General features: G+C 41.5%; 1 protein-coding gene across 1 annotated transcript in view; it reads left to right on the top strand.

The window, feature by feature from the left end:
- Nucleotides 1-16533, top strand: part of xylt1 (xylosyltransferase I) — a 222886-nt gene extending 206353 nt beyond the window's left edge. Inside the window, exons 10-11 of the mRNA XM_068003219.1 lie at nucleotides 6723-7056; nucleotides 12363-16533. Of these exons, the coding sequence (XP_067859320.1) occupies nucleotides 6723-7056; nucleotides 12363-12685 (657 nt within the window). The 3' untranslated portion in view covers nucleotides 12686-16533. The remainder of the gene's footprint in view (nucleotides 1-6722; nucleotides 7057-12362) is intronic.
- Nucleotides 16534-17633: the final 1100 nt, after the last annotated feature.

Raw genomic sequence — 17633 nt, 5'->3', positions numbered from 1 at the left:
TCAGCCGTATGTCACGTTTTTATGTCACAAATACCTGTGACTGCAATTCCTCTATTCGAAAGCTTGGTTGGAGTCTGCCTGCAGTCCACATTTTGGCCACCAGGTGATCCTGCCCTAAATTGTGTTCTCAAACTCCTCTCTCTCTCTCTCAGACATGATGTGGAGATGCCGGTGATGGACTGGGGTTGACAATTGTAAACAATTTTACAACACCAAGTTATAGTCCAGCAATTTTATTTTAAATTCACAAGCTTTCGGAGATTTTCTCCTTCCTCAGGCAAATGTTTCAAGATCTCCTTGAAGCCTACGCATTTATACATATTGAACAATAATACATGGTGTTTACAGACTGCCCCTGCAACTGCCCGTTGCCAAGGCAATCACCGTGTTCAGACAGAGAGGTGTTACCTGCAGAACCTCCGAATACACATTCAACAAAAAAACAAACAGGGAAAAAAAACAGAGAAAAAAAAAACACAGAGAGAGGCAGAAACATCCGGAAGGCAGAGAGAGCCAGCAAATGACCCATTATATTAAAAACAGATAACATTTGTTCGCTGGTGGGGTAACGTGTAGCGTGACATGAACCCAAGATCCCGGTTGAGGCCGTCCTCATGGGTGCGGAACTTGGCTATCAATTTCTGCTCGACGATTTTGCGTTGTCGTGTGTCTCGAAGGCCGCCTTGGAGTGACGGTGAATGTCAGGTGATGTTTTGGCCTCTTTAAGATGTTAACCATTTTGTAGAACCTTTGGATTTTTTTAATGTTCCCCTAACAGAATAGAACAGAAATGCAGTCTCTTTAGGTAATTTGCTGCCCAACTTCTTCCCCTGCAAATGACTGCCAATGTTCCATCCACTCCTTGTTCCCAGCCACCTCATCGAACCACATTCCGCCCTATCTGGGAAAACTCTTCACCTGACTGAAGACTATGTTCACGCAGACGCCATGTCGCAGGCCCCTCCTGAAATATCACTGCCTGTAATTTGCCATCTCTGCCGTTATTACCACAATCTACACAGGAAATGGGCCCATACAGGGGCGGACTGCTTCCCTGAAGGGGTGCAGGAATCCTCATTATTCTCACAGAAAAAGCAACATGCTGATAATACAGCACTATGGAACCATCCACTGGGACAATCGTTAAATCTTCCGATTTCCCATACGGCCTGTCAATCCCTGGGCCCATAGACGTTTAGAAAAAACAATTGGATAAACACTCATCTTGACTGGAACCCTTGATGTATTTTGGCCCATGGAACCCCCCCACTGAGGCATTTCCTCCTCCTCTCCCCTACCCTCCACTCTCCTCCCTGCTCCCCTTCCTCCTCATCCGTTACCCTCCCAATCTATTAATCCAGTAGACTAACAAATTGCACAGTGTTATGTAATTTGTTGTGTAAATATTTCCTGCAGGATTTTCTTAATAGTGTCAACTGAATCTCTACAGAAGGAAATGTCTATTATTTTTAAAGGGTTTTTTTTAAACAGTATTGAACCTTATTTTGTAAATGAAACTATGCTCAGTTATCCAAGTGCTTCTGAACAAAATAATTCCATTTTGTAGCATTTGATTTCTTGCTGATTTGACTGCACAGCAACCCCCAGTGCTGGTACCAGCACTTCGAGAGCTGAACTTTCATAAGTGGAGGACAGGGGAAATCCACGAGTCTTGGAAGGTGCTGCCTGCAGCTATTCCTCTTTGAGAGAGTGCCCACAGATACCAATCCAGCAGCGTGACAGCCACATTCACATCTCATGGATACAGCGTGGGCACTGCGCCACACTATGGCTGACTGGAAACCGAACATTTTAGCTCCAGCACATAAGCCAGCCGCAATTAATGATGAGAATGTGTGTGTGTCTTGTTGAATGTGGAAACTGCACCCTAGGAGATAATCTAAAGGGAAATTACAATTCAGCATCAACATAGCTGCCCAGCAGGCCTAGGAATCGGTGCTAATGTTTGATTTTGTTCTGTGTCCCTGAAATACTGAATCATGGTTAATTCATTACGTGGAATCGAGCCAAACTGGCACGCACGATTGCTCTTTATCGTAACAAAATTCTAAAGAATGTTGTAGACTCCTGCGTATCACTATTTCATTTGTAAAAAAAGAAATGTATTTGTTTCTTCCCTGTGTTGACTGTTGATGACTTTCTGAGCTCTGTTGTGGAGGCCTTTCACTTCCTAGTTCTTTTGTAATGTAAGAGCTTGTAATTTACCAAACAGCTTTCACCGAAACTATCTGAGAGCAGTTTCTTTTAAAGCCGCAGGCTCACAAGTCACTATATTTAGGAACAGAAGTAAGTCATTCAAGCCGTCGGTGCGTGTTCTGCCATTCAGTTAGATCATGACTGATCTCTACCTCAACTCCATTTACCCTTGTTTCATATTCCTTGATATCCATGCCCAACAAAAATCTATTGATCTCAGTCTTGAAAATTTCGATTGACCCAGCATCCACAAACTTTTGGGGAAGAAAGTTCCAGATTTCCACTACTTTTTGTGTGAAAAACTGCTTCCTGATTTCACTCCTAAATAGCCTAGCTCTAATTTTAAGATTATGCCCTCTTGTACTGGATTCCGCCCCCCCCCACAGAGGAACTAGTTTCTCTGTATCTACCCTAACTAATCCCTTAATCATTTTAAATGCTTTGATTAGATTATCTTTCAACCTTCTAAACTCAAGGGAATGCAAGGCAAGTTTATGCAACTGTCCTCATAATTTAACACTTTATGCCATGGTATCATTCTGGTGAATCTGCGCTGTACCCCCTCCAAGGCCAATATATCCTTCCTGAGGTGTGATGCTCAAAACTGAACTTGTTACTCCAGATGGCATGTGACCAAGTTTCTGTACAACTGAAGCATCACTTCCTCACTTTTGAATTCCAATCCCCTTGAGATAAAGGCCAACATTCCATTTGCTAATTACATTTTTGAATTATGACTTCTTTAAGTCATTCAAAAGAATATGAATGGTTGGATCTTGCAGTGGATGAGCTGCCAGTGGGAGATAGCAGAGTTGTCGTCTGCAGGTATGGTCGACTGCTAGTGTGAACCCTTTTTGCTTACATACATATCCCAATGATGCATTCTGGTATTTATACCAGCTATAAGGAATACCTTGTCCAAAGTCAAGAACAGAGAGGCGCAATGTAGTAATTACTAAAGTGAAGCTCGCTTAAATGCACATTATTTTTGACAGCCGCAAATGTGCACTAAACTAGGCTGTGCATTTATCTGATCTGTCATTGAAAGCAATGGGTGTTGCTTCAGTGAGTCAATGTTTACAAGTATGAGAATTGTGAAACCAGGTGCTTTTTTCATATCAGAAGGTATTGTCAGACATACAAAACAATGCCACGAATGGGTTTCAAATGAAGACTCAACCAATGTTCCTCATTTCTTAAAAAAAAAAGTCAAGACATCCTAAAACTAGCTTTAGGCAAGCTGAGCGGGAACAGGAGTGGGGGCAAACAAAGAAATTCCTTAGTGGAGGCATAGTACAGGAGTGAGGGCAGACGGAGAGATTCCTTTAGCGGAGGCATAGTTCAGGAGTGAGAGCAGACGGAGAGATTCCTTAGTGGAGGCATAGTACAGGAGTGGGGGCAGATGGAGAGAATCCTTGGGATAGGATTGGAGCTGGAGCTTAGATGGGGCAGCCAGGCAGACTCCTTAGGAGAGGTGCACAGTAACAGCAGGTGTGGAGTAGCAGCAGTGACTCCTCAGGGAAAAATATGGACTCAGAACAGGAGAGGCCAGAAGGACTCTTTCAGAGAGGTACAGGAGTGGTCAAAGAGACTATTCTTTATACTCTTTAACAAAAAGAGCTAGACAAGACATTATAGAGCTGTCTTTCTGGCAAGTATCCCAGCCAAAGTAAGTCCGTCGTTAGATTTATTCAGAACGACCGTCACTTTACTATAGAGAAACGGTTTCTTTGTACCTTCTGACAGAAATGCTCTATTGAAACAGCAGCATCATTCACAGCAGGTGAAAGAAGAGAGCCTGGTGAGGTTTCAGTCTTCAGTGATCTTTACAAAAGGCACTTAGGTGTAAGGCAGTCCCACTTATTGTTACAAAAGACCTATAATTATAGAGCACATGATCCATTACAGAATTGAAAATGAAGTTTAAGCAAGCTCAGTTCAGGTACTAGCAAAACACTGGCTGCTAGGCTTCTTCCATTGAATCTCCTGGATCGGTTTCTCAGTGTGCTTATTGTCATCTTTGAAGCATATTCAAGAGTTTGTTCCAAACTCATGTGTCACATTAGAAAGGATATTCTGCTTTATTGGACCAGCCACCTGCAGCCACAGTTCTTCTTTCAGCTTAGGAGATAGACCAGGTGCTGTCAAACTTCAGTCAGTGAGGGAGGTTATCAGTCAAGGCTGGGACTGGAGCTCAGGGTACATCAATAGCCTTGTGGTGAGTGGGGTAATTTAATTCTGGAAATATTGTCTGAGCTTCTGATTCTGATCCCTTCACCAGGGCACTTTCAGTTTGTCAGTAAAAATAAAATTTGGACTTTATCCTTTCCACACGGGGATTCACAGAATAAAACCACGATCTGTCCATCTGTAGCACCAGCATATTGTACCAGCACAACCTGAAGCTCCACCTACCTAAACGAAACTATCCAGTATGCAAATTGAAAAAATACATACCCATTCAGATTTTGAAACAAGTTACAAGTTAATCCCTGCAGGTCAAACTGCCACAATATATCCCTCAGATACTGAAGCACTCCGAGCCCGCATGCAGCAAGACCTGGACAACATCCAGGCTTGGGCTGATAAGTGGCAAGTAACATTCGTGCCAGACAAGTGCCAGGCAATGACCATCTCCAACAAGAGAGTGTCTAACCACCTCCCCTTGACATTCAATGGCATTACCATCGCCAAATCCCCCACCATCAACATCCTGGGGATCACCATTGACCAGAAACTAAACTGGACCAGCCACATAAATACTGTGGCTACAAGAGCAGGTCAGAGGCTGGGTATTCTGTGGTGAGTGACTCACCTCCTGACTCCCCAAAGCCTTTCCACCATCTACAAGGCACAAGTCAGGAGCGTGATGGAATACTCTCCACTTGCCTGGATAAGTGCAGCTCCAACAACACTCAAGAAGCTTGACACCATCCAGGACAAAGCAGCCCGCTTGATTGGCACCCCATCCACCACCCTAAACATTCACTCCTTTCACCACCAGCACACCGTGGCTGCAGTGTGTACCATCCACAGGATGCACTACAGCAACTCGCCAAGGCTTCTTCGACAGCACCTCCCAAACCCGCGACCTCTACCACCTAGAAGGACAAGGGCAGCAGGCACATGGGAACAACACCACCTGCACGTTCCCCTCCAAGTCACACACCATCCTGACTTGGAAATATATCTCCGTTCCTTCATCGTTGCTGAGTCAAAATCCTGGAACTCCCTACCTAACATGACTGTGGGAGAACCTTCACCACACGGACTGCAGCGGTTCAAGAAGGCGGCTCACCACCACCTTCTCAAGGGCAATTAGGGATGGGCAATAAATGCTGGCCTTGCCAGTGATGCCCACATCCCATGAATGAATAATAATAAAAATAATACTGTTCTAGTCGCACCTTTTGAATGCATCCCAACAAGAATCCATACCAGTGGATTTTGGGGCTTGTCCACAAGAAATTCTTCTTTTGTGCCCAGAGCAACTTAGAATATCAAGCTCTAAATGCTTAGAGGTAGATTTTCATCTGGACCTTTTTTTTGGGCCCAGACTCGACGCTGCGGAAGCAACACGGACCTGAACCAAGAGGCCCGTGGCAGGTCCAATATTCCAAGTCAGGATGGTGTGTGACTTGGAGGGGAACGTGCAGGTGGTGTTGTTCCCACCTGGCCTCTGGCCTCCTTAGCATTTTCTGTGTGAACTGCCAGTGCCTGTCGCGCCTCCACAGGCAGCTTACAAGTTGGAAGTGCTGAATATCGGGCCGCTAGCCCTAAAGTAAGTCCCAGCAGGAGGGTTGGAGCAGGCAATAGAGTGGACGGGGAGGTGCGATCACATGGATTTAGGGGACACGTTCCTCCACCTCCTGGCTCCACAGGAAGGTTTTTTTTAAAAAAAGGAAATTTTAAAAAGATTTACCTTTAGTTGGCCGCTGAAGAATTCTGTGCGGGACAGGCCTGACTTGTATTCCACTCGTCATGCTATAATTTTACAGAGGGGTCCTTCTCTAAAAAAACAGGTGTTAGGCCCCTCATTAACATATGCAGGGGCCTAACACCTGTTTTAGGTGGCTGCCTGGGACGCCTAAAAAAATGGGTACGATGAATTTAGCAGTAGGCAAGTGGCGCAGGCCATCCCACTGCTAAATTGGTATGCGTTACATCTATTTTACGCCCAAAAAATGGCCACTAATTTTGTACCCCTTAATGTTTTTAAATCTACTTAAAGGGAAAGCTCGTGGTGGTCGATAAACCATTGCTGTAAGGGGAATGCTCCTTATAAGCAATGGTCCCTGAAAATTCACTGGGACACAATCCCGGCAGTTATGTCAGGATCGTGCCCGTTGGTGCCCTCCAGAGCTCACCATTCTTGAGTACGCTGTGCTATTGTCCCAATTAACCAGATATACCTTTAACTATGTGCCCTTTTTAGCTGTTTACATTGGATGATTTCTGGGCAATTATTTAAACTTGAATTCTGTTTTTACAATTTTTACTTTCAGATTGGCACAGAGTGGGATGCTAAGGAAAGAATTTTCCGGAACTTTGGAGGGCTCATTGGGCCCATGGACGAACCTATCGGCATGCAGAAGTGGGGCAAGGGCCCCAATGCTACAGTCACTGTTGTTTGGATTGATCCAATTAATGTCATTGCAGCTACATATGATATTCAAATTGAGTCGGGGGCTGAGTTCACTCATTACAAACCTCCACTGAACTTACCTCTGCGCCCGGGACTGTGGACCGTTAAAGTCCTGCACCATTGGACACCTATGGCGGAGACTAAGTTTTTGGTTACTCCTCTGACATTCTCAAACAGACAGCCAATCAGAAAAGGTGAGTGACTGTCTAGTAACATTTTGAGAAAGTAGCAGAGAGGGTGAATGTAGATGTTTTAAAACCAGAACTATAGCATAGAATTACATAGAATTTACAGCACAGAAACAGGCCATTTGGCTCAACTGGTCTATGCTGATATTTATGCTCCACAAGAGCCTCCTCCCACCCTACTTCATCTAACCCTATCAACATATCCTTCTATTCCTTTCTCCCTCATGTATTTATCTAGCTTCCCCTTAAAGGTATCTATGCTATTCACCTCAACTACTCCATGCAGATGTGGCAAGTAAGTTTATTTTAATCAGAACAAAAACAACTACTTGTATTTATGTAGCACCTTTAATGTAGTAAAACGTCCGAAGGCACTTCACAGAAAGAGGGAATGTTGCTAAAGCTGGGAGAGTGGGCAGATTTTTTTTCTCCCTTTCCAATGTTTCTCCCCTTCTGTCTGGTATATGGTTCCATGAGCACTTTTCATGTGCAAGTCTAGTCAGGAAGCATTGGCAGGTTGTTTGACTGTGGAATCCATCACAGCTGAACCTGATCCTGTCTGCACCTGATGCCCACATATATACACTTTCCAGCAGGAGTCACTGGATAGCAATCAGGTATAAATGTTTCTTCTCCCTAGCCCAGGCACTGAAGCCAGTGGTAGCATTCCTACTCTGAATCAAACTGGTGATTTTCTGCTCTGTATTGCTGTGTTACACTAAGCTTTAGACCCCAGCCAGTAGAAGACTGCTGTCTTCAATTGTAAGATAAATTAAGAGATCGTTTACTGTCTATAATAGGTTCTGAAGTCCTCCCCACATAACAACATTTCAGTTACAAAACACAACTACAGCTTGAATAGAGTGTAGCACTGATAGAAACACCACTTTAGTCTTAGCTCACCACAGATATCAAGGACGGGACAGGATCCATTTTAATGTACTGTTAACAAGCACTTTGTTTAACCACATCTACACATGCAAAATGCAATAGTCAATTTAACCATCACGGACATAGCAATAAAAATCACTTCTTAAGATTACAGTAATAGCATGAGCTGGGGTTAACCAATCATCAAAAGCATAATAAAATTGAATTTCCATTATAACCTTGATCAGTATCTATATTTCAATACTTGCTTTGCAAAGTTAATGGTTGTACTCTAAATGGGAAGATAATAATCACACTTTCAGCATTAATTCTGTAACTTAGATGACAATATAAAAATCTTCAACTTGTTCAATCGGGTGATAGATTAGTTCACGTAGAGAAACCGTTCAATTTCTCTGCTTCGGTTGAACCTCTGAGGTGTGACTTTGGAGAGAGTCGGCAGTTGTCTTTTTCCCTGGTCCACTTCTAATCTTCTCTTCCAATCTTCCCTTCCTATCATCAGTTTCTTCTCGATGCATATCTATAAATATAATTTCCAATGTTCCTTATTTCCTTCCTTTTCTTCATCTTTTCTTTTATTTATTTTTCCATCTCTTCACTCTTTAACTTTAGAAGTATAATAATGCACAAACTTAAATACCTTAACTTGCCATAGCTGAAGCATTACCACAAGTAATCTGAGACCCATCTGCCTTTATCAAAATTAGTGTACCCAGTTAAAACTAAACAAACATCCTTCAGTTGGAACCATCCAATTAACTTAATAGGATTCTCCACATCTGCACTTGATCAAAAGTGAGCAAACTTGCCTACTATTGATGATAGGATGTGCACAAGATTTAAGTATTCAACGTAATTTACCAGTAAATAAATCACTCCCCCGCCCCCCCCCCCCCACTGCTTTGTGCAACTTCTCTCGGTTGAATTATTAAGTTATCTTATGTTAATAATATCATGTATAGTGTAAAGTTTGCTGTGACTTTTCCTACACAGTCAATCAACAGTGTGCTACAAAAAGCTTCAGAACGTGGAGGAGCAGAAGGATTGAGTTAACATAGAGCAGAAAACAATTAGGATTGAGATGAGGAACCGGAAATGATTGAGCGCCTGAGAGTGGAGAAGCCACAAATCTTGGCTTACACTGAGATCAAATACCTCATCCGAGCACTATCTTGGTGGGCTGTGCCATGTTAAATAGTGGCCCTGAAATTCCACACAAATTCTCCTGGTCTCCCATCGTACCTTCAGTGGAGACAATGGAAACCCCAGAGAAATGGTGTAAACGGCCATTTTCAACTGGGCATTCCACTTCTTTGGTATTTCCGCCGGTCTCCCACCAAAGTTACGGCAGGAGATTGGGAGATCCCCACAGAATTTCCAGGCCAGTATACCTACTTTAAAAATAAGTGCAATAAATAGTTATCAAATCCTGTTTTTTTTAATATACAATGTAACCTAATTTGACATAAGTTTCAGCACAATTTAGAAGAAGCAGAGGACTATGTTGTTGACACAGTGTTACCCATCTAATCTCATATAACCTAGGAGTATAGAAGGAGTTTCCCGCTATTTTTAACACATGGTCTAGAAGTACCAAGGAGTTGAACGTGGACCTCTTCTAACCACCGAAATTACTTTCAATGCTAGGGCAGAAAGTAGTGCATGGGGCAGTAGTTTTGTTATTATTGAAGTAAAGATAAGAATATGTAGGAAACACTGGACTGAAACACTAGTGGCAGCTTTCCAGATGAACTTCTTTGGAGCTGATTTTGTATTATGCTTTCTCAAAATGAATAGTTTATAAACCATATGGAGTGTTTTTTTTCTACTGAAGCTTGAAAGGAATCTCAACTAAGCTGCCTCTGTCTGTATATCAATGAGTCTATGATAGTGTTGAGTAACTTGTGTATGAAAGGAGATTATTGTTATAACAACCAGTCTCATTTTACAGTGACATCATGTACAGGGGGCATGAACTACATCATTAACATGTGAATTATGTTACTGTTCTGCAGATTTGCAAAACATTTCAAAGTACATTTCAGGTGTGACAATGCCATGTTAAAATGCAACTTAATACAGTCTGGGATTGATGGTCCTCAGTCATTTCCAATCTATTTAGAATAACTTTAAACTCTGTTTGATATAGTCTTGTAATGGGTGGGACAGTAATAGAAGCTGACATCATATTTGCAGCGGTGATTTTAGTTAGTGATCAGTGTAAGACTGTTTATTGACATCGAAAGGACACTGGCAAAAGAAGTAATGTGCATGAGAACAAACTGGAGTATAAGAGAGTGAGAGAACCCAGTTTAGTATATCATTAAAACTGATGACCCTCAGAAGAGCCGTGGAACTTTGAAGTTAGCTGGATACATTTCCAAAGTGCAACACCAAATACGTTAGCTATTTGTTCTGCAAATAACTTTCATTAATACAGGAAGTAATGTGTTGATGCCTTCACCCTCATTAGGAACAGGTTTGCTAAGTATGGAGAAACTATAAGGTTCAGGGGTGTAAATGTAAATTCTAAACTGGTGCTGAGGTTTAGGCTCTTTGTTGGCATAAAGTAATGGATACTTAGCTCTGACCTGGCTGCACTCTACTGGACTTTGGAGCACTTAGTACTAATACTGGGTGTCTAGATTGGTGTCAAGTATTCTCAGCACTCTCAATCCTTACCTTGTTGAACAAAGTCATGCACCAACAAAGCCACTTTGAAATTTCTAGTCAGCTGTAAATTATTTATAATAGAAATTAAGCAGTAAGCAAGTTACATTCCATATCATTTTCAAATATTTTCATCAGAAATTTGATCGTTAAAATGGGAATTTGAGATTCCAATGGATTATGATTAAAATACAGAACAGTGTGTTCAGCGGAGTTTGCTTTATCCCAGCTTAAGACGGACAGAGCTGTGTGCTGTATCAACATTCACTCCATTAAACTTGTTACAATTGAAATAAAGTCAGCATCAACAACAATTTCCAAATGTATGGCTATTTAGACTTAAAATGACATTGTTGTTGTAAAATATCTTTGCCAGGTTGCACATAACAAGTGAAGTTATATAGGGGCAGAAACAAGGGCCCTGATATTTGTGGGGGGCGGGTGAAAACGGCCGGGGAAAATGTCGAGGCCGGGGACGCGGAGGTCCTGCCAATTTTAGCAGCAGGACCTCATTATCATTTTTTTTCTTCCATTTCCCACCCAGCAGCCAGGCGGGAAAACCAGCGGCAGACAGCCGGGATCTTTGGGGACGGTCCCCGGTAATCGGGGGAGGGGAAAGACCGGAGACCGGGGCTTGGTTGGGGTGGAGGGGGAGAGAGAGTCCATTGTGGGAGAGGGGAAGGCCAAGCATCGGTGCTGGGGGATGGGGGAGTGAGGTCTGTGATCATGCTGGGGGGAGACAGAGGCCACGATCGGAAGATGGGAAGCCTAAGGCTTCCTTGTGGGGCTGGGGGGAGCACTCCTGCTCCTCCTGGCCCACAAGAAGTGCTGTAAAAGGCACTTACCTTCTTGAGCCAGCAGCTCCCACCTCCTTTTCACTGCCAGGTTTCCTGAGCCCTGGGAAACCCACGCGGCAACCGTTAAATTTAAATCAGGCTCCCAATTGCACTGTGGGAGCCTGATTTAAACATGCTAATTATGTCTCCTGCCTCTCAACGGCTGGTCACTCGCACGCCGCGAAACCTGCCGCCCTGAAAATGGCAACGGGCGTGTACACGGCAGGTTGAGATCGCGTTCCCCGTTCTTTAATTTTTAACCGCCCGCCCCTACATCAGTTGTAGACAGTGATGAGATCAGTGAGGTAGAAAGAAAATACCAGACAAAGCTTTGACTTTTCGACATTGAGAACAAACCAGTCCTGAGGGTTGACAGCTGAATGACCAAGCTGGGGGAGTTCTATTGAATAATATATTACACCATTCTAACTACAACCAAATTCATTAACAAACTGAACTTTGAATTTAATTAGAATTCCCATTTCTTTTCAGTAACAAAACTGATAAAGTAAATGAAATGTGTAATTGTTAATGGTTGCCATAGTAGCTTATTGATGTTTAAACACAAACCTCTGATGTATAATCCCAAGAGCTGAACTTTAGTGTTATATCTGGAGTAATAGATTGCTTCTGCAGTTTAATTTGTGCGTGTGTAGTTTGTATGTAAAAAGGGTTCCTTAAAAGGCAGCTGATTCGGCTGCTTTTTGTACGTCTACAGTCACATAATGTGAAATCAAATCGACCTTACAAATAAAGTGAACTAAAGGCTGGTGGATTTTAAATACTGAAGGTGTGAAATTATATGCTATGATCAAAAGCAATTATATTTATGACCACTGTTACAAAGTACTACAGAAATTCTGTAAGTGTTTGCAGATGTTTCACTGAGCATTTTTTTCCTCTTTTATTTTCCAGAGGAAGCACTTAAGTTACACAGTGGTCCCCCTAAGAATGCCTATATGGAGCAGAGCTTCCAGGGCCTGAATCACGTCCTGAATATACACACTAACCCAGGCCAAGTGGAACAGGCGAAGCATAATGCAGCGCTCACAGGCTCACAGCTGGAGAACTGGGTGGATCCCTTGGTGAACAGCTTGTGGTCAGCTGTGGATATTTGTGCCAGCGGCCCCACCTCTTGCCCAATCATGCAGACTTGCAGCCAAACAACCTGGAGTTCCCAGAGTCCCGACCCCAAATCGGAATTGGGGCCCATTAAAGCGAACGGGCGTTTGAGGTAGCACCTAATGCACCCCTGAGTCATCGTAAAAACACAAATTGCCTGATAGTGGGATCAATTTCTGCAGTTGGGTCTCTCTCTTAGTTCTTAGCAACAGTTCCAGGATGTCTTCATAGAATTGTGGCAAAGCTAGAGCAGTGCATTTAAACTTGAAGACAGCGATAGTCACAGAAAAACAAAGCAGTGTTAGCTGTGCTGGCACTGTGAAAGAAACGATCGTATTATCATGTACTAAAGAACGTCTAGAAGGAAAATTTAGCACTCTATTTATTTAAACATTTTAGTCAGTGACTAATGAGTAGATGCTGCTTTTGCAGCTTGGTATCTATATCCTACTACTAATCTGCCTTTATTAACAAAGGCCTGCGCCCAGACTTCCTACCTTCTTTATCTGTTCCTGACCTGAAAGCTCTAGAGGTCTTAAAGCTTCTGTCAACAGGACTATTTAAATCGGAATATAATTGTTGCACCTACTGTAAAAGAGAGAGCCAGCTCTCCTAAATGGGTCGTAATGCACTTTGCTGAAACGGTGCTCTCAGCACTGACTAATCCAAGTACATTACAGATGATCTGAGCATTATACTGCAGCCAGGACTCAGAAGAGGATTCAGAAAACGATGCAGGTTAAAATCATCACTATGTTAGCAACCCCAAAGCAATTATTTGACTTTATTATTGCTGCGGTTTTTAGATTCCATTCCTATTTTTCATGCCTGCAACATAACAACACTTTTTAAATTATTTAGATCATACAATCCTTTTTAAAGTTACAGTTTTTTAAAAAAGCTTACTATTTGTTACAAATTTTGCAAAAAAAAGAATTAATGACATTGCACTTTCAATGAAAAAAGCTTATTGAACATAGCACCAGAAATGTGTTTTTATTCAAACCCTAAGGGTCACACACTCAACACTAAAATGTAGTATCTCCAATTAAACTTCATCTCCTGTAGATGAATACAAATCTGTTTTACTGTTTTATATTTATATTATTATTATTAAGGCATCACTTATGGTGTTACCTCTTGTCCCATCCATGCACAGTTTGCATAATCAAAGTAGTTATTTGATTTGAATCGCGAGCTGGGGTTGCTAATTGTACTAAGGATCCCAGGTCTTTTGAATGTTCAGTGCCATACAAAGATATTTGATCTCAGCAGGTTAAGCTGCTGTCTGAGGGGCTTTTCTAGTAATAGGCAATCTGGCACCCAATGCTCATTTACTTCATCTCACTGGAACAAATTAGGTCAGTGCAAATATTAGTCTGAATAACAGATGATCCCCACCCCCATTTTAACTTGAACTATAAAGGTTGGTCAGTATTCCTTTAATAACCTGTATGTGTAAGTATTTTAACTTTAAATGTTAAATGGATTCAGAGTTATGCTTTACCATAAGTTTCGCCTCACCTGATCTTATTTCCTACTTCAATTTAAATATTTACCGTGCATTCCACACAAAATCTGTGTCAGATATACAATACAGAATGCTCCAAACAAAGAAATGAAGGTTAAACCATGAAGCTGTATGCTCCCAATGACAACAGCAATTGCTGAAACCCCTGGATGGGGTTTGAATCACAGCATCCTCATTGTTAAAAGCAGCTTTGCAACAAAGGAAAATTGAAGAATTACTCAAGTAAAATGGAAAATGCTGAAAGTGCACAGCGGGTCAGTCAGCATGTGGGAGAGAAAAATAGGTTCGCAGTTGGGGTTTACCAGGGCTCTGTGGAAGGGTGCCACTTGAAAAGTCCATCTATCTCCCTTTTTACAAGCTAATTAACCTCCAGTGCATTTCAAACATTTTATGTTTTTATTCCAGATTTCCATCTTTGCCAGTTTTTTCATGTAATCACTATAATTACTGAAATGAATTATGGGGCTGGGAGCAGGCTTTCTGCACCATTCCAATTCAGCACTTGATTTACAGTATTCGGTTGATCAGTCACGACTTGTTCAAGAATCTGACTATAAACAGGACTCGCCTGATGATTAGGGAGAAGATTTGGATTCTATGGCAGATTTAATGGTGGAAAAGAGGGTAGAAGGGCTGAGGGTGGAGGATTCCAGCCCTCACAAATCCTGTCTCAGCCACATTACGTTAGCAATGTTAGTATCTTTTAGAATTTGTAGAATTCTCAACTAACAGATTTTTTTAAAAATAGCTTCCGGTCAGTTTATTGTAATAATTAATGTATCTGTAGCCCAGTTGGTAAACGATAATTATCTGGGCCTGAAGGTATTGAGTTCATACAGTGCTTTCTATCTGTTCGCATCAATGCTTGTGAATGAACACAAGATGACAGTTTGGGGAACACAAAAATCTACACGTAAATGTTAGACGCGGGGACACGAATAATTAATAATTTGGGAGTAGCGAGGATGAGAATACAACCAATCTAGTTTAAGATATTGAAGAAGGATTTCAATCTAATTTTTGTAAGCTTTACCCCGCCCCCCAGTCACTGAAAGTGAAAAGCTCTTTAAAAAAAAACCTACTTTGTGTATCCCGGACTGTAAAGGGTTGAATATTGGCCTGACTTCATGTTTTCTGCAGCATTTATTATGAATGCAAACTAAGTGACTGTATTCCCCGAGGCTCCATCATCCAAGAATCAGCCTTTGAAATGTACACAGCAGGTACTCTTTCCAATTTGGGCAACTTATCTAAATGTACAAGTTAAAAACGTCAAGTTGGATGAGTAAATTTCACAACTGAGCGAACAGACGTTTTATTCACCAGTCGCATTTTTTTGGGGGGAGGGAGTTGATAACATTTTTCCCCAGCTGTCCATTTTCAAGTCTATGTGCCGTTGGTGCCCAGTATTAATGATCATGAACCTATTAGCTCAATGCCTCCCTCCCTCCTGTGCTGAGGGGGTGCTGCTATGGGTGCTACCTCACATGTGAATGGGAGCATATTTTACCTGACATCGTTGGTACTGGAAATATCTTTTTTGAGCCTGTTTCACCTGAGCTGAATGTATGATCTATGCAAACTGTTCCTTGTCGCGAGAACTCAACACAATTGAAGTTAAACTTGCCAAATAAACTGCAAGATACTGTACAGATGTCTCTGATAGCAGAGCGAACATTCAGGTGCTGTTCACTGCGCCGTATTTGTAAATTTTCACGTATTTTGTTCAACGGGCTTTGTTAGGTCACAGTTAGGTCAATTCTTGCCCAAAGACAACAGTAAAGGGTCTTTGCGTTATTAAAGGTACACTTGTTTTTGTCAACAGATGTGTGGCTGTCGGATAGTCAGTGCTGGTTTATTTCTTCACTTCTCCTGATAAATTAGTGATTACACCCTCATTTTAAAAGGATAAAGACTGCCGTATGGAGTCTAAAAAATAAAATGAAGGCTATTTTGTTATAGATCCAAATATGCATTTAAAAAAACTGTAAAAAATTATTTTATAAACTGAACGTGTATATACAATGAAAGGAGGACTAATTACGATATGCAGCACATTGAAAGATGTAGATATTTTGTTATTTATTTAAAGTAATAAAATATTTTATGAGGTTTAAAAATTTGTTTAATTTGACCTTTAGATCAAAGTTCTGAAAGCCAGTACGATTTCCTGTATGTAGAATGTTATATTCAGCAAATATTGCACTAGCTGTTTTGCACCCACTTGCCCTTCTATTAGCAGAGAGAAAAAGTAACACAGAAATTGTGCCTTAGCTGCCTTCTGGTCTGAGGAAGTCTGCTTTTGTCTGACAAAGCAAGTTTTTGCAGATTGTCAACAGTTGTATTAAATGCTGTATCATACCAAAAAACTGCTGTTGTATATAGATGCCTTCTGTCATATTGTGTTTTTGATTGCAGAATTTTAAAATACAAAAAAACAAAGATTTGTGTCTTGTCTATTTTTTTTGGAACATATTTATTAATTTTGTTTTTACTCCGGCTTCCACGCTACACTCGAGGTGTGTGACATACCTGGGCTGTCACTCAGTGGTCCACACCCACTCTTGGCTAAGGCCTCAGCCCATCCCATATCTTCTTCAACATTTATCAGCTTTTTGCCTTCGGCATTTCAAATAAGGATCAAACTCTGTCCAAGCACAGCTTTCAGAACAGGTATGACTTGATGTATTCACACTTATACCAGACCACTGAAAGACAGGGGTGGAACTTCCTACACAGTACAATGATTGATATTAAATAAACAAAAATGAATATTCTGCCTTTTTTATGATTTGAACAAGCAAACACTTGCTGTAAATCATGAGGCATCATTAGCAGATAGCTTTTGCCACATCTAATTCATTGTCACATCTTCACACAAAGGGTAGTGGAAATCTGCAACTCTCTTGCTCCAAAAAGCTGTTGAGGCTGGGGGTCAATTGAAAATTTAAAAACAGATTGATACATTTTTGTTAGGCAAGGGTATTAAGAGATATGGAACCAAGGCAGGTAGATGGAGTTAAGATACAGATCAGCCATGATCTAGTTGAATGGAAGAACAGGCTTGAGGGCCTGAATGGCCTACTCTGGTTCCTATGTTGCTATCATTTTCTGACTTTAGTTAACTCCTGCTGTGGTTCATTAGAAACCCAGTGCCGTAATAGAGCTCACTCTGGAATCCATGCTGTCACGTTAGTTTAACTGTCCCAGCAAAACCCATTCCATTTGTTATTTTTGTTTTGTTCTGTGAGCCATAAACATGCACATATGTCCCAGTGAAACAATTTTAATTGCTTTGTAATTAAAATTCAAGCAGGACAATGCCTGTGAATGGAAGGAACACACTGGGTGAGGTTCAAGTAGGGGATGTGGAATGGAGAGATTAAGTGAGTATAATGTGGATGATGCAATATTGAATGTAACGCTTGTTTATACTGCCATTTATCGGAATTGGTGTTGATATGAAATCAACTCTAGAGCTGAATCTGATTTACTCTGAATTCAATTCTGATGGTGGAAATTAAGCTAAATCT

The sequence above is a fragment of the Heptranchias perlo genome, chromosome 22, assembly GCF_035084215.1.
Source record: "Heptranchias perlo isolate sHepPer1 chromosome 22, sHepPer1.hap1, whole genome shotgun sequence".
Lineage (NCBI taxonomy): Eukaryota > Metazoa > Chordata > Chondrichthyes > Hexanchiformes > Hexanchidae > Heptranchias > Heptranchias perlo.
The sequence above is the reverse complement of the archived record's forward strand: the minus strand, read 5'-3'. Positions and strand labels throughout refer to the sequence as shown.